Source organism: Drosophila santomea, chromosome 3L, assembly GCF_016746245.2.
Source record: "Drosophila santomea strain STO CAGO 1482 chromosome 3L, Prin_Dsan_1.1, whole genome shotgun sequence".
Classification (NCBI taxonomy): Eukaryota; Metazoa; Arthropoda; class Insecta; order Diptera; family Drosophilidae; genus Drosophila; species Drosophila santomea.
In genome coordinates, this window is record NC_053018.2 from 7604377 (window position 1) to 7625542 (window position 21166).

A 21166-nucleotide genomic window follows, 5' to 3' on the forward strand; every position below is an offset into this window, starting at 1 on the left:
TCTCAACCTCACAGATTTCGCTCCTTGCCTTTCCGTTTTCTTTTTTTTCCGATTTTCCCATTGGCAGCGCCATTTTTCCTCCGACCCTTGTTAATTTCTATACGACAATTACACACGCAACTGATAAGCAGCGAAATCCACTCACTCGCAGCTGGAGAAGATTAAAAACCGAAGCGGGTAAAGTTTTATAGCTCCGACTCAGCGGAGCCAACATAAAACTGATGCTCTTAGCCAGCAAAAATCATTTTTCCAGCCAGACTATTCGGAAAATTCTTTCAACTTGGTATTTTCCTTTTAGATAATTCATATATTCAAACCTAATTATAAGAACAGACTATAAGTTATGCAGTTATATTTTTAGACTATTTTATATTAACTAAAATCGAAATACATTGGTATTGTATGCCAAAACTAAAATTCTATGGTTCATACTAGTTATTTTATCATATAATTATATCAGAATCAGTGATCAATTATTTATTGCTTCATATATTTGTTTAAAAATATTCATAATACATAATGCAATTCCATTGTTTCATTTTTCCTTGATTTCAAGTGCATTTAGAAGTCATCGCTCATTTAGAAATCACATACCAACTCACACATCTTTCTCGGTCATTAATTTAGAAATTAATTGCTGACTTGTCAACAAATTTGGCAAGCATTTTACGAGCGGCCATAAACTACAATAACTACCCTTGTATAAATTTTACAGAAGCCATCTTACCCCACCCTAAAATCTGGAAAATCGAATCTATTAACTAATTAAGAGGGACAAACGGGGGAGCAATAAAATTAAATCACGCGCACGCACTTTTCCTCCAATATCCATTGGTGGCTATCAATTAAATTGGTGTAAAGGCGTTGCTCGAACAAGCGTATCAATTATTTTAATGACACGCATTCTGAGGTTGTTTTCGGTGTTTTCGGTGTGTCCGAGGGGTGATGAGATGATGTGATGTGATGGTCACTGGCCAGTGGTCACATTAGAATGCACCCCTCATCGAAACTGGGGTCACTTTTCGATCGGGGTGTGCGATGAGGCGTGGAGGTGGCAATGCAATTTTAAACAATTTGTACCATTTGTTCGGCAATTTGCGGTTGCTTGAAATGAAAACAATAAATTTCCGTTGACCAAGGCAATTAAATGGTGTTGGCCCTAATGACAGGCACATATGTGCGCGATTTAAGGAGGATTTTACTGAAAACTGAAGGCTACACTCCATCAGCGCTCAAGTTTTAATTGCTTATTAAAAGTGCACAGCGAGTGGGCAAAAGCGTGCTGCATTTTGCTTAGCATATAAATTGAAAATTTTCGCAACAATGCAAATTTTGTGCAATAGTTTTGGGCGCAAAGAGAACTTTAAGTGCGAGTTTGAGGTGAAAGCAGCTTAAGACCTGGACGTAGTCGTTCAGAAATTAATGCCAGCTCGACCGATTTGCATAATCGCTGTCAACAAAACCCGGGAGTGAGTTGTAGTACGCAGTTGGAAGGAATATCCTGCGAATGTGAGATGTGGGAAATGCGGTGGCATTCATGCAATTGACACACATCATTTCACGCACTGACGCCTTTCAATAAACCAAATTCATCACCCGGGCACAAAGGAGCAAAGAGCAAAAGGGAGTCAGTCGAGGACAATTTAAAATCCTTCATATCCCTTTAGCATATTGAGCCCTGTACACAAAACAGATACAAGTGTAATCAGTCAAGCGTTTTGTCAGCCACCGAATGACATCATCATCGGTCCCCCTTTCTATTTTTATTTTTTTTTTTTTTGTCCGGAATTTTCGAAAATCTGCATATCAAAAAAAATAAGAGTAAATGGGTAAATAAAATAAAACCAACCCAATTTCGAGGCGAGATCTCGCACAAAAGGGTTGCTGATTAGAGAACGGTTCACGGTTACGTGAACCATGAATGAATCTGCGGTCGTCGTTTATCAAGCCATCAGCAACAAAGGTGTGACTGGGAATTTACCACCCACCAGAACCGACCCACTCGAAAACCCAAAACCAAAACAAAAACCAAACCCAATCCAAATCCCAAGCCCTTCCCAATCCCAACTGAACTAATTCCAGCAGCCAAGCAAAGGAGACATTTGTAAATCTCGACGCGTTCTGTTGATGTTTTTAATTAATTTTTGCTTTTCAGGGGTTTGCAACTCGCAACTCCGAGAGGGTTCAATTTCAGGGTCTTCTTTTTAACGCCACACTCTCCCTTTTTTGATGTGATTAACATGTTGAGGTGTTGATTTGTGATCCGCATTAATTTGTCAATCGCAAGTCGTGCGTTGCGGATAAAAAAGTTGAGGCAATTTTGGTTTCGATTATACAGATAAAAAGCCAATGAAAATTATGAATATGTTTACTTTTCAGGCATGATTCTTATTCCCATGAAGTCCAGCATAGAAAGAGGTATAAATAATAAAAGAGGTATTAATAAGTTAATTATTTTCCAACTCCTAACGCTTGACAAATAGTAGTATGATTATTAGAATCTTGAAGCATGAATGCAGTTGTAGCTATACAGCTTATAAGGGAAACACACTAGCAGCAGCAACTCCTGCTCGACTCAATCAACATTTCATTGATTCATAAGACTCATTACAACACCCAACTGGAGATATTTATGCTGCAAGTAGTACTCGCAACTATGTATGAATGCTGGCTGTCTGTCCTTCGCTTCCTGGGATGTTTCCATCGTGCGTTGGCATTGTTTTTGCCATTCTGCACATTCACAAAATTGATTTCATTCACAACATGCCACGTTTGCCTCATTAAATCATCACTCAGTAACTATCAATGTTCGATTGCCTGCCAGCGAGCTCATGTAAAAATCAGTTGGAGTGCTCAGAAAAATGCGGCCTGCTCGAGTGGAGAACAGATCAAATTAATTATGAATCAGAAAACAATGTAATTACATGAAACCCGATCGATGGACAGTAGAAACAGAGACCAAACACATGGGGTACAAAAAACAAAAAACAAATAAAAGGCAGAAAACGCAATTGACATTTTTACAACGTTTTGCAGGCCAGAACAGCAGGGAAAGTTTGGCCAGAGAAACATGACAAATATCTGTGACAATCGACTGATTGTTGTTGGGTGCTCCCAGCTTGCATTCATCCTGTTTTCCCCCCAGATCCTACACATGTATTTATATATATATATAAAGTAACCCTCTGTAACCCGTTTGCGCACGCGTGAATGCCGCTGAGCCAGCGGGAATTGTCTGATGGCGCTAAACGGCCTGTTGGGCCATCGATGCCATCGATACCTTGGAGTTCACTCACTTGGCCCCCAGGCCTGACTTTCGTACTAATAGCCAGGAGATATCTATCGCAGCGGGGGACTTGGGCGCGTTTTCCAGGACTTGGTTGCCGTGGGTTGAACCCCAAAGGGGCGGCAAAAAACAAAATGACAGGCTATGAGCTCCGCCTTTTCCGCATTAGTTGAAAAACCTCAGAAAAAAAGGATGAAAAAAAGGGAATGGATACAAGCTATGTTAAAAATGCTTTAAGATCTGCGAAATTGCCGAGCTTAGCAAGTTTATGTGTTGTTAAGGAGTGTTCATTTAATCATAAATCCCTTAAGAATGTTAATAATATAGTGACAAAAATATTTGAATAAATTCTAAGTCCTTCAAATGTCTGCAACCGAAACAAATAAATGATTAAACTTTTATAAAACGAAGCAAATTCAGTACAAATTAAATTTTAATTAAATTCAGTGAAAGAAAAGTGAACTTTAAAAGTCGGACATTTAATGCAAATGTATCGCTTTTAACAATTTAAAAGTTCTTGAAATAAGCTACTTAAATTTCATAGAGTTTTCGGGAAAGAAGTTTTTCGGTTATTTCCCAATATCTAAGCCCATTTTTCTCGTTCATATTTTTTTGTTTGCAATTCGAACTGCGCATGGAAAGTTTTTCTCAGCTCCTCCTATTTTCAACGCGCGAATGGCGAATCGCACACCACTCACACACACAAGCACACACGAACACAGACACAAACTGAAATCGAAAAGCTCAGGCGCACCTACACACAAGCGTAGGCGCCTCTCACATACGGCAGCTGTGGAAGAAGAAGCAGCAGCAGCTTCGTCTGTTTTCGTAGCATACTTTTAGGTGGTGGCTGCATCTTCGTACTCAAAATACATGGCCGAATGTCGCCTCGCCTTTTCCCTATATACTTCCCTCTATGTATACATACACCCACATATTTATTTACCCAACTGTCACTGCAGTACCACGCCCACCACCGCCCCCCTCCCCCTTTCAGCGGCACCTGCTCCTTGCGTATATTTCAATTTGTCTGCAGCTCGAAATTGCTTTTTTGTGCATTTTGTCAAATGAATTTTCCACGTCGCTCACAGGAATTATTTGGAATTTGTTTGCAGCTGTGCTCTTCCCCTATTTCGTTGATTTATACGCATTACTCCCTATATCACATCTATATATACATGTATATATAACTATAATATTTTTATGTGGCAGAGTAGTAAAATTCTTATCTCGTCGCCAACTAATTTTGTGATTGCATGCTGCGTCTGCTGAGCAGAGAAAATGCTCTGAATTTAAATTGGATTTTTGCGCACATTAAAATGCATTCTCCATCGGGTTAGTTATGAATGCATATGAGGTGACTTTGCCCACTATGGAGGGGGTGGGAAAACTCCAGTGGTGTGCCCCGATCCTATAAAACTCATAGAGTGGGTGAACCTACACGGACTACACTAAATGTTTACGTTTCCTGAGCGTCAAGCAAACATGGCAAACATTTAGCAATGTTTTTCCAGCATTTCGGAAATAATTGCCGACATTCTGAACCGAATGGAGCCATAAAAAGCCGCCTTACTTGACGTGACGGTTAGCCACAAAACCAGCGAATAGACAGCGAAAAAAAAAACAGAAAAGGAAAAATAAACAGGGGCAGAAACGGGTTAAAAATAAATATAAAATGTAACGAAATACTCGCGACGTGGCCACAACATAGAACATGGCTAATTCTAGCATGACAATTTCACATTCATAACCCTTTTTGTCCACGCTGTCCGTTGGTCGGCACCGTCGCCAGTCTTCCGTCTCATAATTATGCTCTACATGAGGTATGAGCTTATAAAGGGTAGATTAACTATTACAAAATCTAGTATAAATAGAAAAAGGATCAAGAAATAGACCAATGATTTGGCCTTTTTCTCAATCTAATGTTGAAGAATTTATCTATTATTCAAATAATAAAGTATAAACGTAGAAGAAAATCAAATCTTAACTATTTTTAATTTTTTTTAATTTTTTATAATATCTTTAAGAAGTTAATTTTTTTGTATTTATGAAGTAGAATATTCTTGGATATTTATTTATTTTTTAAAGATAATGGCAGAGTTTGCTTCACATAAAATAAATATCATTAAATATATATTTAATTTTAAAAAAATAAAATAAAATAATTTGTAATATTAAATACCTGTTGAAATGTGTAGTGTATTTCCAAACTCATAACCTGCCATTTTTTTTAGGATTTTTTCCATTTTCCCCCTCTGTGACACGCCATTTTTTCAATTTCATATCATGGCATTTCCACGGCTATTTTGTAAGCCGCGATTTGCGATTGTTCATTTTAAGCGCTCTGTTAATTGTTAATTTTTATGGTCTGGCAATTGCGGAGCATAACGAGAGCAACGAGATAACCACGGACCGAACGGAAAAGACCAGGAAAAAATACAGTGGAAATAGAGAAATTAAAGTGCCCCGGAAGAGGAGCTTCTGGCTGGTTTTCGAACGGCCTATAAAAACAATTTAGCAGGCAATAAAAATGCTGAAAACGGCTTTGAATTGAATTTCTGTGCGGCAAAGAATGTTACCAACTGATGATGGGCTAAGATAGAGGCGAAATTCTATTGATGTGTGGACTTGGGGGAGTTGGCCAATTGCCTGCCAACACCCACGGCTCAGGAAACATCAAAAAGCGAGGCCATTAAAGGCTTCTTTTTCCCACATTTTATTATTTTGTATACTTTTTTTCTCCAAGCCTGCGAACCCTTTCACGCACTTACGCAGCTTGAACAAACAGGGAAAACTGGGAGGAGGGGTAGGTTTCAATTTTAAAGTAAATATTTGCCTCCAGGGTGCTTTTGATATTTATTACCTTTCCGAATTGAAGGGTTGGAGATGTCCCTGGCCAGTAAATAGTGAGCACATTAGCCTCGAGTGCTGACCAGCCGAAAGCAATTTGCTACTTTCCTTAATGGTTCAAGCAATAAATTTTGGCATTTGCAAGTGGTGACTATTGGTCTTTGGAGGCCTAAGTCTGGGCTGCCTGTCAATGCCTAGATCTAACTGGTTAATTCAAACAAATTGCAATTATGCCTCCCACCAGAGAGGGAAAACCCCACCCAAACATACAGAAAAGTCACAACAGACAGCTGACAAATGACTGAAAAGGCCAAGGAGAAGCGATTAACTCGTTGAGGCCGAGGTACTTTTTTTTTGTGAATCAAAGTGGAGTTTTGCGAGTCTGTCTTAGGGCAACTTAACATATTGTTAACGTGGGCAAGCGGCGTGTACCCGAATGTCTTAAGGGGATTTCAGATTCAGATTTCCAGTGTCCTTGCCTGATGATGCGATCCACCAGTGTCCAATGACATGCAAATGTATGCAGATCTGCGCCTTTTGTCATGTCAACGCAGGCAAATCGACAAGCGAACCGAAAAATGTGTCTAACCAACTCTACTCAACTCGTTTCGCCTTTAGCTTTAGCTTTAGATTTTGCTTTTGCTTTTCAGCATTTCAGCCAGCGATTTTTGCTTAAATCTGCGCGCATGTTCTGTGCGGTAAATAAAAAATGCAAAATAAATGCGTAAATCTCTAACGGAGCAAAAGGGGAATGGGTTCTCGAAGCTGGAGCATTGGGCAAAGGGTCCAAATGTGTCTGAAAACTTTTTTGCAGGTGCCATGTCTTTTGTGCTTGTGCGTTGTTGTCGTCATCGTAGTCTGCCCGATTTTCAAACCGAGGACAGCACCGCAACGACAGTTCATCAACTTGACTTGTGATTTCCGGTTTGCGTTTTATTTTCTCTACTTTGTTACTTACTTTAAAAGCGGATTAGGCGGAGACAAACGCCCACGGTGGCATCAGCATATCCACATCCACATGCACATCCCATCCACATCCACATCGAGGTGGAGGGCTTAGTTAGCATGTCTGAGATCGCTGATGTGGGTTCTCAGCTACAAGTCGAAAGAATGTCAAGGTGGAATTAAGTCAATGATGTGAGCAGGATGGAGCTGGGGTGCTGTGCTGCCTATGATAAATGGTTTCCAAAAGGAAACCTCTGCGTACAGAGTCTAAGGGATAGGATAAAAACCAGTTCAATCCTTTACTTTCAAACTATTAATAATAAGAGAAGAAAGGACATTTAAACTATTTCCATAGTTCGCAAACGTAAGCAAGTTAACTTTTTGAGAATCGCCGAGAAGGGCACAAAACAACGCCTTCCCCTGCGCTTCTCACTAAACCGCTTGAGCAAATTCCTAAACCGTGAAAAAAGCAGTCGAACCATTCGCACAATATTTTCTTTTATTTCTCCATCTCTGACTAGATGTGGAACAGCTGCCGCAGCTTGTTTGGAATTCACACATCGACAACGTCGCTTAGAAGGCATTTGCTCCAACCACTTACCGCTGTACACCCCCCACCACTCAGAGCAACATTGAGAACCACCTGAGCCGCTGACGATGTGCCAAAAAATCCCAACCACTTTAACCCGAGGCTATAGCTTCTATATGCCAGCATTCTACCTTTACCTACCTCGCACACACCCGCTTCCACACCCAATTTTCTCGCTGTGCGGCGGCAGTGGAAAAACACAATTTTCGAGAGTAGAAAAAATAAAGCGAAAATGTTTTAACGCTTCGCAGCATAATGACAACAAACAAATCGCTTCATTTAACAATAAATAGCTGGCAGCGACGACGTTTAAAACAAAAAAAAAAACCCACACACAAAATGAAAACAATTCGATGCCCGAGTGGCGTGCTGAAGAAATGCTCAACTGAAAAAATAATCGCTTACTGAACACGGCACATCAACATCATCATCACCATCCTCATAATCATTGGCATGTGCCACGCCCCCTCTGGCAGCGAAAAGTCAAGGTGGGCACTTGTTGTCACGTCGCCTGCGATGGGTATGGGTTATGATATGGAAGATGGGATGACTTGGTAGCGGGATCGGAGATCGGAAAAGGAGATGATCACACAAGCGTGCCCGTTCGGCAATTAGATTGCTATGCATCAGCGTTAATTATTGCCAGATAATTGCTGCAGTTGCTCCAGCTGGGCGTGTCAACGCATGGAACCACTTAGCCTTAACCGCAATTGTTCCTGGTATTTTCCACCTGGAAATCGAGTCAAATTAACAATAGAGCGGCCGGCTCAAGGCAGAAAGCTATAATTGCCATGATAACGATCTGCAGTTCGTATCCAAAGATGTTGCATTAATGGCCGGGGAACATGCAGCGTGGATTTGGGTGAGAATGGGCTTCTTTATTTTACTAAAATATAAGCATAAGTATGAGTTCGGTTGGTTAGCTCTCAGCATTAGTAAGGCCTCATTTTAACTTAATCACTGTACATAAAATGGACATAAAGTAAATTTTTAAAATATTTAAATTTCTATTTAAACGTGAAATGATTTTATTTGCACTTTTTTTCGCATTACAGCCGACTGGGAAATGCTGTTAAGGAAAACTTTTTCTCGAAGAACAAAAAATGAAATTATGAATCAGGTTCCCATCTCTCATCTAAATGTTTTCCTCAACCGGCTTTGCCCACAAGCCAACAGCACACCAGCTGTCCAAAAATGTGGCTTAAAGCAGCAAATTGAACTTGAGGCCGAACATGCAACTTCCTTCCTTGGCCGTGGGCACTTTCTTGGCTTATCCTGGCCGACTCTCCGTCGTGGCAGGAAAGCGAGGACACTTGCCATGTGGCATGCTAGGTTGCCATTTTCCGGGGACATTTTGAGGCTAATTAAATCCACAGAGCACAAAGAAAAAAGCCAAATGCTAAACGCTTTCCGGCATTGACATTTTTTCGCGAGTTGAGTGAAAAAAATATTAAGCATACGACATGTTAACCCCAGCAATGAGATTTATGTTATGACCGGTTTATTTTTTCTTTCCCTCCAGCAAACGTAACACAATTAAAAGTGCTGCAGAAAATGTTAACACCACGATATTTATGACACTTTAAAAGCGGCTTTAACCAAGAGTCCTTTGGGCCGGTGGAAGTCCCAAGGACTTTGCGCAATTAAAAAAGCGGCGCTGGCTTATCGCACGCGCCACGACAAGTGTTGTGTTCGCCGTTGGTTAAAAAGTTAAGAAGTTTTCCGCAATTTCCACCGCCGCCACGAGGTGTTGAAAGTTTCGGCTCAAGTTTTCGCCGCAGGACTTGTAATCCTGCGCGCCAACGAGTTGGCTTTAATCCCGCTTGGCTCGCCTTTATTGCCGCTGATAAGAAATAAGTGGTTCACCGAATTTATTTGGTGCGGTGTCGAGGACAAGGCAATTAGCGAGCTAATCAAATAATCCGCTACTAATTGTTGAAAGGAGTTGGCGAAGCGGAAGGTGCTTTAATTTCATCTTATAGCTACTGTTTCTTACATTTCCACTTGATTATCCATTTCTTCAGTTTGCAATCTGCTGGGTTTCTTTATTCAGGCTATAAAATAAAATAAAAACGATTTCTATCAATGCCAGCAACTGCAGTCCGAAAATCAGGCTCATTTTTAGGTGTGCTAACGCATAGTCCTCCAGTAGAAACATCAGTGGTGAAGTCATAAGCTCCTTTACATTTTGTGTAGTGTGCCAAAAGCAACGCATATATTGCAGAATGTAGGGCATCACGAAGATCCCTTTGTAGTTCCTTTGCCTCTGAGTTGTAAACAACCTTGAGGGCAGCACTAGAATCAGCATCGTGACTTGGGTATACAGATTGGCCTCTATAAAAGCCGTTGTCAGGTTGGCTATCTTGAGACTTAGGACCAATTCACCCATGGGAAGATAAAGTCGAGGACGTAGTTGCATTCCCCAGGAGGCGATCATCAGCGCAAAGTATGTTGTCAAAGTTCCCATTTCTTTTAAAATATATTCACAGATTTTATAAGTTTTATTATGATTCTCGGTCAAATGTGACGTAAAAACCATGCAAACTAATTTAATTTAAATTACAGAATTTAAACAAAACGTATTGAGTTTTGAGTCAGTAATGTTAAGGTATCTAACATTAACTTTTGGCTTAGAAAAAGTGGAATTAATCAAAAAGTTTATTTATTGTTAGATGTATAAAGATGAACTGCAATATGGCAGTCAATGGCAGCAAGTCCTCACCTTGATTGAAGCATAAAGAAATATAGTACCAAACACTTTACGCACTTTATGGCTGACTTTTGAGGCTTGTAAGTGGCTGTTAAATCCCTGATTTATTGTAAAGGCTGTAAATTCTTCACCCTTCTCAGTTGGAACTGCCCGAAAGTTAGCCAGATTGAATGCCACTGAACGTTTAGCATTTTCCACCGATATTTCACAGAGCCATTAACATTTTTGCGAAATATTTTGCTGCCACCCCTGTAGTTCTTCGTTCGGCATATTCCACGCTGCAAATCCACTTTGATGCGCCTTTCATGTCCAGGCCACTTAAGGAATCCCCACACTTTGGCCGCTTTTCGGGCACAGGACACACGGTTGACGCACCTCATGCGGTGACAACGACCACGTCGTGTTCCTCTAATACCCGCGCAAAATATGACCAAAGCCCAGGACGAAGTCCTTTAAGCACTCGCCACAGGACATAAAAAAAAAAAAAAGAAAAAAACGTAACTGAAACTGGTTGCGAAAACCTCAACCGTAACGGGCCTAAACAAAATGTTCGCACTAAGCACCGCAAGTCAAACAGAAGACAGAAGACAGCGAACAGAAAGCGCTCTGAAATCTCCTCGAGCTCCCAGGGAAATTTATGTGCCTCGGGGCGGTAACTTCATTATGCAATGACCTACAATGAAATGGGCTGCCGTTGCACAAAATTTATGTGTAAAGTTGAGAGACAGCCTAAGTACCAAGTGCTGCTCACCAGCCCAGACAACTCGAAACTCGAACTGCTTGAACCAGCAGGCTTCGCCCTGCCCAAAATAGTTTTTTTTATGGCTGATAAAAAAATAAGAAACCGTCAATGGACTCAATGGGCAGTCGCGGCGATAAGTTTAGCCTAATCAGGTCGGAATTCTACGGGTCTCGACAGTTCCACGCTGACTTTTCCATTGAGCGGTATGTTGGTTAAAATTCTCCTAGTCGTAGGACTCTTTAACTTGGCTCGGTGCGTTGAGCAAGTGCGATATGATAACTACAAGGTGTACAATGTGAGGATCGATGATCTGGCGCAGTTTAAGCTGCTTAACTCTCAGGAGAAGTCCTTGCAGGTAGGTTGAATTCATAAAACTTAATAAAAGTTAATAATTTAATGGCATTTCCCACAGCTCAGCAGTTGGCGCGAGGCTCGTCACCTGGGCGAATCCTCCGACGTAATGCTGCCTCCTCAATACCAGGAGGCATTTGAAAGCCTCTTGACCACACATAATTTCACGTATAGACTGAAGATCGATAATGTTCAGTTGCACATCGATGCGCAGAGACCCAAACAGCGTATTACTTCCATGGAGTGGACACAGTTTCACACTCTGGACGAAATCTACGCCTGGTTGGATGTGATCGAGGATCGTTATCCGGATATCGTCACACCCTTTACCATTGGCAACTCACACGAGGGCAGACCGATTCGAGGTGTTAAAATCTCATACAAAGAGGGTAATCCCACAGTATTCATAGAGTCAAATATACATGCACGCGAGTGGATTACGTCGGCGACGATCACCTATTTCATCGATGAATTGCTGGTGCCCCGTAACCCGGCAGTCAGGGATATAGCGCAGAATGTAGACTGGTACATCATTCCCGTTCTCAATACAGATGGCTTTGTCTATTCGCATGAAGTGGTTAGTACTTATTGATTGTCTTGATATATACGATACGTTATGAATGGTAATGAAAGGGCAAGCGCGGCATTGCGATTAGATATCAGATCAAATACTTGCCGATATCGTTATAGCGCCTACTATCTTATCGACTAATACTAACTAGTAGTCAATTAGTCTATAGCCTATAACCGATTATCTTTATTGCCATGACTTTGCAGGAACGTCTTTGGCGAAAGTCTCGTCTGAATTCGGATCCCACGGGAACGTGCATTGGAACTGATCTCAATCGCAACTTTGATTACCTCTGGATGTGTAAGTTGTTTATGATATACTGGTATTTATTGTACTTGATATCTAGAATGTAGCAACTCTAGTAAACTTCATTCATTATTTAGATAATTAGAATGCCAATATTAATTTCAGTGACTGGAGCTGACTCGGATCCCTGTTCACAATTGTATGCTGGTCCTTCGGCAGAATCAGATCCCGAGATCAGCCAACTAACAGCCTATATAAACAACTCCATACCTGAAGGCGCCATAAAGATCTACATCTCATTGCATTCCTATGGACAATATGTCCTTTCGCCGTGGGGACACACCGCTCTGGAGTTCCCCGAACATTATCCCCAAATGATGCACGTGGCCAAAGGCTTTTCGGATGCTCTTTATAGAAGATATGGCACGGTATTCACCTATGGATCCAGTGCTACCACACTATGTAAGTCTAACATTTTTATCTTTATAAATATTTGTTATAAAATTGGGTAATTTTTCAGATGAAGTTTCTGGTTCGGGCAAGGAATGGGCCTATGCGGTGAAGAACATTAAGATACCCTATACCATAGAGCTGCGCGATAAGGGCGAGTTGGGCTTCGTCCTGCCACCGGAGGATATTCTTCCAGTGGCACGCGAGGTGACCGAAGGATTCGTGGGCATGATAGCCGCTGCACGCGAAATCGATATATTGTAGTTTATAAAAAATTTTAAAGAAAATGGATCAAAAACCATAAACAACAAATGAATTTTTAGACAAATCTTTAATATTGCTTGTAATAATAATATACATAATATACATAAAAAGAATTTATATGCTTGTAATAATAAAGCATATACATTAAATGAAGTTATTAATCTCTAAATTATAAATACTTTCAAATGACTCTGTATTTTCAGAAAAATCCCCTTTGAAGCAAAATGCTCCCCCATTTGGCGACGCCACTGCGACGAAAGCTTATGCTCCGCCCCAAAAACGAGCTGTTTGCCGAAGCTTCCAATCAGCGACGTCGCATCGTTTTTTGGGGGAAAAAGCAGAAAAGTTGGGAAAGCGCGGAAAGCGGGGAAAGCGAGTGCTGCCGAACCGAGTCCGTTGATAAGAAGGAGTCCCGGCTGCATTCACTGTTTTCTTTTTGCTTTTTTTCCGCTGTGCTCCTCGAAAAGTGTTGTGGTATATTTTTTTTCGCTTGGGCAGAGAGTCTCCGCCTCTTTTCAACGCGCGCGCAGCATCCTGTTGAAAAGGACGAGGCTGCTCCACCGTTGGATGCCCATTCACATCCTTATATACATACATATTCCATTCCGCTCCTACACGTATGTGCGTGTGAAAAACAATCGCAACGAATGGCAAACGACAAGCGAAAATCTTTAGATGGTCCGCAATATGGCGTCAGTCTTCTTGGTACATAGGATGTACATAGAACTATATATACTGCATGTATATATATGTATAAAGGATAAAGAGGCGCCTCTCTTGTAGTCCTTGGTGCCTGTTGTTGTGTACGCTTGCACTTATTTTTTTCAATTTGTCTAATGAAATTGCGTTTTCCACTTGCGTTGCTGGCGTCCAAAAATAAAAAGAAAATGACAGCTAGCAAAAGAAGGAAATAAAATGGCACGAAAAATCTTGGAAAATTCGAGAAAATATTACGTTGACACTTTTTGCTCGCTGGCTCCTTGACTCTGCGTCCTGTGTGTGTCCTGTGTCCTGTGCCCTATGTCCTCATCCCCATCCTCATCCTGTAGTGCCCCATGTCCTGTGTCCTGCTGCTGCTGCCTTTTCACTCACTGTTCTCTCTGCATATAAATTGAAATTTACTAACCTCGCCATCGCCTCTTCTGCTGTTGTCAGTTGCACCTTTATGACAATTTTCCTGCCACTTCCACCAGCCACTTCTTTTTCCCAGAGTTTTCTTCAATTTTTTTTGTTCTAGGTGTGTGTTGCGCATATTGCGGTGATGAATTTTTCTCTTTGAGTTATATGAAAAGAATGCTGCTGAGTTGAGGGGAAATGGCAGGAACCGGTAGCAATAAAAACTTACTTAGCCAAATTGCAGTAAGCCAGCAGTTGGGAACTTCAAGTGAACACTTCTAATTTGTACAATTGAATTGCACGCATAAGATTTACTGCCATAGAAGATGCTAGACTTTATCTGCATTCAACTGCAATCTTAACTATTATTCAGGGGAACTAAAATAGTAATAACTACCAAAAAACATAAGGAATAAAATCACATCCGTTCCAATTACTTTGACAAGCTTTAAATATGTAACTATTTCTCACATTATCGTTTAATAAACTCAGTTGCATTTATATGCAATTAAATGCAGCCCAGAAACACCCAGTGAGTCATTGAAACCACCAACTCCCCGCTGAATAACAATTATTTATCCAAACACCAACTCTAATTTGATAATTCAATTATGCATTTCAATTCCCCCGACAGCCAATCAAGAAATCAAATCAAAGTGGATTGATTTTGGTCACATGCAGCTGAACCACCCAAACCAAAAACAAAAAAAAAAAGGAAGAAAAAGAAAAATGCCTTTAATTGCTGCCAAGGCAATAAACTTCAACGGCAATTGACGCTTGACACTTTGAGCGCTTGAGAACCAGCTGGTAAGCTGGAGCTGGAGTTGAAGCTGGAGAGCTGAAGCTTTCGGAAACGAAAGGAAACATATTGTATATATGGTCTTTGGACTGGATCTTTGGATCATTGGATGTTTGGATGTTTGGGAGCAGGGAAAGTATGACGACTTGGATGGTGCTTGGATATTCCCAACGCGCGTCATGAAGCTGCGGCGTCTGCGCCTTTTTTGGACGTTCGGCAATGTGATGATGGCATGGAATCGCTACGGAATCGCTGCGGAATCGCTTTCGTATCGCATTGGAATCGCATTGGATTCACGTTGGTTCCGAGATGATCGCATAGTGCTGCCATGGCGCTCGAATGGATGGAGATGCCCCGTACGGTACGGCAACAAGGAGTTATGACAGTCCGCGGAGCTGCGATCCTTAAATGGCTGCGTATAAACTGCCGTTTATGGAGCGACGACACTGAGACGACGACGCTGGCGTGTTGACAATGATGTTTGGATGATTGGTGTTTTGTGCCCGTTTCGCAGGAAAGCCAAGGGTTCCCGTTTTCCCGAGAATCCAAACGCTGGAGACAACAAGGCTCACCACAACGCATCGCATCGCATCGCATTGCGTCCCAAGTCTTGAGCTCCAGAGTCCAGTCTCCAGTCGCCGCTGCCTTATATGCAATGTCTAGACAGGCTGGAAAAAATCACAGCACAGCAGCGTCATCATCAGAATCAGAATCGGAATCATTCAGGCATTGCCAAGTTTGGCGCAAAGGCCTTCCTTCAATGATTGCCCCCATGAATGAATGGATCCAAGACTCAGAGCTCAAGACCCAAGACTCTGGAGTCGCCGGGCCGAGCAATTAGTATGCGCAGATTGCGATCACTCGGAAGTAATGCTAATTTCAGTTGTCTACCCGGTTACCCAAATGGGTACAAGGGTACGGAGATGGAGCTGGAGTTGCAGTTGGAGTTGGAGGAGTGGATATGCTCGTTCCCAGTGAGACAGAGGTGAGCGGAGTCTACTCTACTACGAAATTTTAAAAAATTAAAGTAGATTAATGAAATATTTATACACTTTATACAGTCCAGCAACTAATATCCTAAATACCTAGTGCGCTTTATATTATTTAAATCTGTGGTTCAATATACCAATAAAGATCCATACAAATGTTAAGTAGTATCATAGAAAGTGTATTTCATGGTCGTTATGCCAGTGGTATCTTTCCCATAGGCCTAGCTCTTCCATTTCTAGTTCGGCTTCCTTCTCGAATCCTTTGACTTTGACCAGATGCTGAGCTAGTTTTTCCAAGGTTCCCGATACTCACTCAAAAAACCTGATGCATTCGCCCAGGAGATGTCATTAACATTAGGTGGAGCAGGTGAATGAATGCAGCTGACAGATGAAGACAGTTGTGGGCTGTGAGGAAAAACTGGGAGGATCTCTGGATGGAGGGGAAAACGTAAACTCCATTATGCAGGCAGCTTGTTCGTGCCATTAAGAGCGTTAACAGCAGGACATTAGTATCCTGTAGGCAACACCTGACGCAGCGGCGACTTCAACACGACGACGAGGTCAACTCCAGACAAAGACATGCAAATGCGACTTGGTCGTTGAACAAAAATGGGGAGCAGGAACAGGGAAAACTGAAGCCACTTGGGTCGCCATGGAAAACGAAGAAAACAACTTTTTGCGCTAAGCAGATGAAGGACATTTGCATATACGCCTTAGACGGGGAGGACGAAAGAACCCACGCAGGCAGCGAAATCAAAAGCTTTTTAAAGGATATTCTCTATAATTTCACGCTTAAAAGGCGCCGTCCGAATATCCTGGAAGCAGGATGTTTGCTCAGCAGGCCGGGGAAATGGTTAAAAAGTGGAAAGAATAAAACGAAGGTACACCCCATTGCGAAAGCAGCCGCTGTTTTACCCACGTGCCAAGCGGCTTAAGATGAGTAAGACTTCGTCCTTCGTCCTGGAACATTTGCATGCGACTTTTAAATCAATTATTGTTAAATATTTATTTCTTGGCAGTCCATTTGGGCGGCAGGCGAGCGGGAATTGTCTGTTTCAGTGGGCATATTATGCAAACATAAATTACATGATTGATTTCATTCGAAGGGCAACAATGGCAACGCAGCTCACACACTTTTTGGCCTGCCAAAACAATAGGGAAAAAAGTAAACAGTATGCAAATTCAGTGCGGGTTTTTGGCTTGATTAAAAAGCTTAGAAATTAGCATATCATTTGTGCAGCTATTTGTTGGCATTTAGAAAAATATTGATTGCCTGGCAAATGGGGATGTTCAACAATTTGTATTAAGGAATAAGCAATATTGAGATAAGACAGAAAAAATATCTTCTGTGGTTTTAAAGCAAAACCAGTTTATAAATTTATTTAAGTGTGGCTGGTAGTGTCGTTTTAAAATTTATGATGGTTAATTTATAAGACTATTAGTATATATTTTCTGTGTTTAGTTAGTTCTTCTCTGCGTCACTTTCTTAGAAAGTAAGGTCTTATTTGAGACCTTAAAGTGCAACTTTTACCCAACTATATAATATATGAGGCAACCTTGGCTCTTTTCTTATTTTCTTTACTTTTGTACTTTATTTTTTATGCTTTTGGCGAGGCAGCATCGTGTGTTTTGCTCACTGGCGCGTTGACATCGCCATCAAAATGCTTTGACGTGGTTTTTGATTGACAGGAAACTCATAAATAATTCATGTCATTAAATCATGTTACATTTTTTCTTCTCTCTGGGACGAGCTCCTCAGCTTTCGAGCTCAGCTCCTCTTATTCTGCAGTAGCACAAGTTCCAGCATCTTCAGGATGCTGGCCATTGAAACGAGTTTCTCCAAGTGGCGAGGTGGACATTTGGGCAGCTCTTCTCCGATTCTCAGTGTTTCTCTGCTGCTCCACCTCCATTATTCAGGCACCCATCTCCAATGCTGCAGTTCTTCAGCAATTAAATGTCAAAAACTGTTTCTTTTCTCGCCATCTTCTTGTGATGTAACTCAATTCAGCTCTTGGATTTTTCCTTTTTTCCACATTTTTCTTTTTTATTTTAATATTTTCCTGCTGCGGAAAACTTGAAGAAAATAAGTTTTCAATGAATATAATTATGCAAAGCAGCCGGCAAAGTCGCACTCCACTTGGCTGGACCTTAAGAGGCTCTGGAAAAAAAGGACATTAAAATTATATAAAAGCAGCTTGGCGAAATTTAAATATTTCACCGACTTCTACCCCAATTTCCACGCTGTCATAATATTTTATGATTGCTTGTTTTAATTCCTTGTTCCATCATTTCACAATTTTTTGATGTTTTATTTTCGTTTCGTTTCGCTTCTTTTCTCATTTTATTTTTTTTCTCCCTCTTGTCAATTGTCCTTCAGCGCAAAGTTTTTAATTTTTATCAAAAGATCTCTTGCGCTGCTGCTGTTTTTAATGAAATTTTCGCGCTGTCCTGTAAAGGATTGGGCGCCAGCGAAATTTGCATAATTTCTTCTCAGCCATTTTTAATTTGTGATTTGCGGCAGTCAAGTGAGTGTCCTTAAAGAAGTTGTTTCAGATTTTTTTTGTCACTTTGGGCATTCTTTGTAATTAAAGACATTTATGAGTGCTTGGGTTTAAAATAAATAATAGGCTCTAAAAAGGTCTATACTAACTTTAAAGCTCTCTAAATAATGGTTTCTTATCATTGGTAAATTAGTTGCGCATTGATTCCTACATATTTAATTTAGTTAACTTTAAGATGCCAAAACTTTACTATTTAATAAAAATGAATTCTTGATTGGTCATTTCATTGGTCATTTTCATTACCACTAAGTGCTTTGCCTAAATATCATTAGACTTATTTGGAAACAGACCGAATTCCCGCCCTCATTGATGTACTACCAGTTCGTAGGATCTTCGGGTTTTGCTGGTTTTCATCTGGCAAATCATTTTAATTGCTTTGCCGCACTTGGGCATCCTTCTCCTACCAAAAAGCCCCCGGAATCGAGGGCTTAGCCTTTGTTGTTGGCGATGGCGATGGCGATTGTGTGCGGCGATAATAATTACACGTCACGCTGCCACGCAATCAAAACATTATTTGTGCAAAATCACGGAACTGAACTGAAGCGGAAGTGATGAAGGACTTATTGGCTGCACGCGTCCTCCGTCGTTGTCCTTTGCCAAGGAAAAAAGTTTAAAAAATATTTGGCTGGCTGCCTTTGGCTTTGCGGGTGTATCGCACCCCATTTGCATTGCACCCAAGTCTGCGGATCGGAAGGACTCCGTCCCGTGTTAAATTCAACACAACGCGTGCGGTCACGTGGCTAAAGGATACGCCCACTTTCATGATAGTCACAATCGACAGTCGAGATTTAAACAAAACGTTGCCCACCGCATCAAACGTCATTCATGTTGCCCCCGTTGCCTGTTGAAAATCATCAACATGGCCAAAAGACTGGGAAATCAGGAAAGAGCTGCGGAAAATCGCTGAAAATTATGTAAATTGTTTTCCCGGGGAGGTCGCAGATCGAAAGGAGTGCGAAAATTTGCCTAAATGCTGGCAGGACACCCCAACAGGTTCAAACTGTTGCAGAGAGCGAGAGAAATGCCAAACAATGTGACAGAAACATATGTCGCCATTATCGGCAGTTAACCAAAAGGACAATCCTTTCATAAGGATTTTGATAATTTGGAAAGGGTTTTGGGAGGTAAAAAGTTCAAGGTCGGGTTTGGGGCTTCAGGAAATATTGAAACCATTTTTTATAAAAATGTATTATTTATTTTCATAATATTAAATAGTATTCGATTTTCTCAATTTATTGATAGAACTCTTGGTAATAATATTTTTCCATTTTCTTTCTTACCATTAGTTCAAGTTAAACATGACTTAAAACTTTACCTACGATTTTTATTTAATAAATATAGATATATTAAGCTATATGTATAATTTTCTCTACCTATACTGGTTTCAGTTGTTTGGCGAAACCATTTTCTCTAATCCTACCAAACACTTCTAATAAAAGGCTGCAAATGCCACCCTGCTTTGCCATAGATCAATGGGAAGATATCATTTCGCATTTGTTGTATATTACTTCCTGCTTGGCATGGTCATATACATTTAATTTTTTCCCACCAGTCCGAATCGTCCTAGATGTCATGACTGTCCACCCCCCGAAAACGATGTCGCCATTTCAGCCCACTGACGACACACGTCCTTGGCAATAAAAGCGCAAACGTTTCAATTCCGTTGCGGCTGACAAATGCACGGAAAAAATGCCAGCGATTCTGCCCCAAAAATATATTATAATGATAAAAAAAAATGTTGTGAATGGAAACGGACGAAAGTTTATATCGATGCTGTCGAGTGTTTTGATTTGTAACGTTTCTCACTTCATTATTATGCAATAAATAATGCCATCTACATGTCCCATCTAATGTTATGCAGAAGGGCGAATCGCAGGGGGTAGTTTAGTTGTCCTGCGATTTTTGCTCTGCGGAAGTGGAGCGGAGCGATGGTCAGAAAATCATTGCTCTGGAAATTAATGAGGCCTAACATGACAGGGCGCGATTTTTTTTTCGTGCAAATATATTGTTTTGTGAAATATATGGAAGGTATTGAAATATTGAATCTGCCAAAGTCCGTGATCGGTACGGAGTTTGAGGCCTGGTGTACGGAGTCTGCAGTCCGGAATACGGGATAGGCTGTCCGTTGTGTCATTGGTGTCTGTGGTGTTCGTGATGTCTGTGGTCTTTGTGGTGTTTGTGGTGTTTGTGGTGCTTGTGGTGCTTGTGGTGCTTGTGGTGTTTGTGGTGTCCTTTGTGTCCATTATTTTAGAGGTCTATATAAAAAGAAACAAATACTAGCAGCATTCATATATACTAATACAAAATAAAAACAAAATAGTTTTAAAAACAAAACCAGTCTGTTCATAAACAAAAAACTTTATATAGAGCTGACTGTATAACACCATTTGAAAACTTCCAGAATGGGCACTGACCTGACCTCTGCAGGAGCTTTTTGGCATTACTGGAGCTGTTTTCGCGTGGCCAACAAATCGGAAAAGTTCCTGGCAGAAAGCTTAAAGCATGCTCTGCCAGGAGAGTTCACTGTGGGGGCACCCCGAAGCTCGCCGTTTGCCGAAAGCTCCAGCTCCGCATGCTTCGGTAGCATTGAACCCCTGTGCGAAAGCTCCGCCTGAAAACCCACCCCCATTTCAGTGGGCACTCACCTCCATCGTTGTGTGTGTGCTGGCATGCCGCTGAGAGCGGTTCTCGCTTTTT

General features: G+C 41.1%; 3 protein-coding genes across 4 annotated transcripts; 1 reads left to right on the top strand and 2 right to left on the bottom strand.

Annotated features, from left to right (window-relative positions):
- Positions 1–9260: 9260 nt before the first annotated feature.
- On the bottom strand, positions 9261–10222 carry LOC120448883. Its single transcript, XM_039631099.2, has one exon. The coding sequence runs from the start codon at positions 10207–10209 to the stop codon at positions 9691–9693; it is 519 nt and encodes a 172-aa protein (XP_039487033.1). The 5' UTR covers positions 10210–10222; the 3' UTR covers positions 9261–9690.
- A 1054-nt stretch (positions 10223–11276) lies between these two features.
- On the top strand, positions 11277–13066 carry LOC120449917 (zinc carboxypeptidase). Its single transcript, XM_039632610.2, has 5 exons — positions 11277–11477; positions 11535–12050; positions 12251–12344; positions 12456–12752; positions 12811–13066. Exons 1-5 carry the CDS (start codon positions 11328–11330, stop codon positions 13002–13004), a joined length of 1251 nt encoding a protein of 416 aa, XP_039488544.1. The 5' UTR covers positions 11277–11327; the 3' UTR covers positions 13005–13066.
- A 152-nt stretch (positions 13067–13218) lies between these two features.
- LOC120449918 lies at positions 13219–14483 on the bottom strand. 2 transcript variants are annotated; one of them, XR_005616227.1, is made up of 4 exons: positions 14350–14483; positions 14131–14277; positions 13959–14074; positions 13219–13898 (listed from the first exon to the last, which is right to left on the bottom strand). XR_005616227.1 is itself a non-coding variant. In XM_039632611.1 (4 exons), the coding sequence occupies exons 2-4, from the start codon at positions 14254–14256 to the stop codon at positions 13838–13840; spliced, it is 306 nt and encodes a 101-aa protein (XP_039488545.1). In that variant the 5' UTR covers positions 14257–14277; positions 14350–14483; the 3' UTR covers positions 13219–13837. The 2 variants fall into 2 exon arrangements, 1 of the variants encoding a protein (XP_039488545.1); XM_039632611.1 differs by having other exon boundaries at positions 13959–14077.
- Between the last annotated feature and the right edge of the window lie 6683 nt (positions 14484–21166).

What these genes read in the sequence shown, in the direction of transcription:
- LOC120448883 (XM_039631099.2), bottom strand. Translation starts at nt 10,209, where the DNA reads ATGGTTTTTACGTCACATTTGACCGAGAATCATAATAAAACTTATAAA.
- LOC120449917 (XM_039632610.2), top strand. Translation starts at nt 11,328, where the DNA reads ATGTTGGTTAAAATTCTCCTAGTCGTAGGACTCTTTAACTTGGCTCGG. An exon ending in CTCAGGAGAAGTCCTTGCAG is followed by an intron (nt 11,478 to 11,534) that starts GTAGGTTGAATT and finishes CATTTCCCACAG; the next exon opens with CTCAGCAGTTGGCGCGAGGC. An exon ending in TTGTCTATTCGCATGAAGTG is followed by an intron (nt 12,051 to 12,250) that starts GTTAGTACTTAT and finishes ATGACTTTGCAG; the next exon opens with GAACGTCTTTGGCGAAAGTC.
- LOC120449918 (XM_039632611.1), bottom strand. Translation starts at nt 14,256, where the DNA reads ATGCGCAACACACACCTAGAACAAAAAAAATTGAAGAAAACTCTGGGA. An exon ending in GCAGAAGAGGCGATGGCGAG is followed by an intron (nt 14,078 to 14,130) that starts GTTAGTAAATTT and finishes AAAAGGCAGCAG; the next exon opens with CAGCAGGACACAGGACATGG. An exon ending in AGCGAGCAAAAAGTGTCAAC is followed by an intron (nt 13,899 to 13,958) that starts GTAATATTTTCT and finishes TTCTTTTGCTAG; the next exon opens with CTGTCATTTTCTTTTTATTT.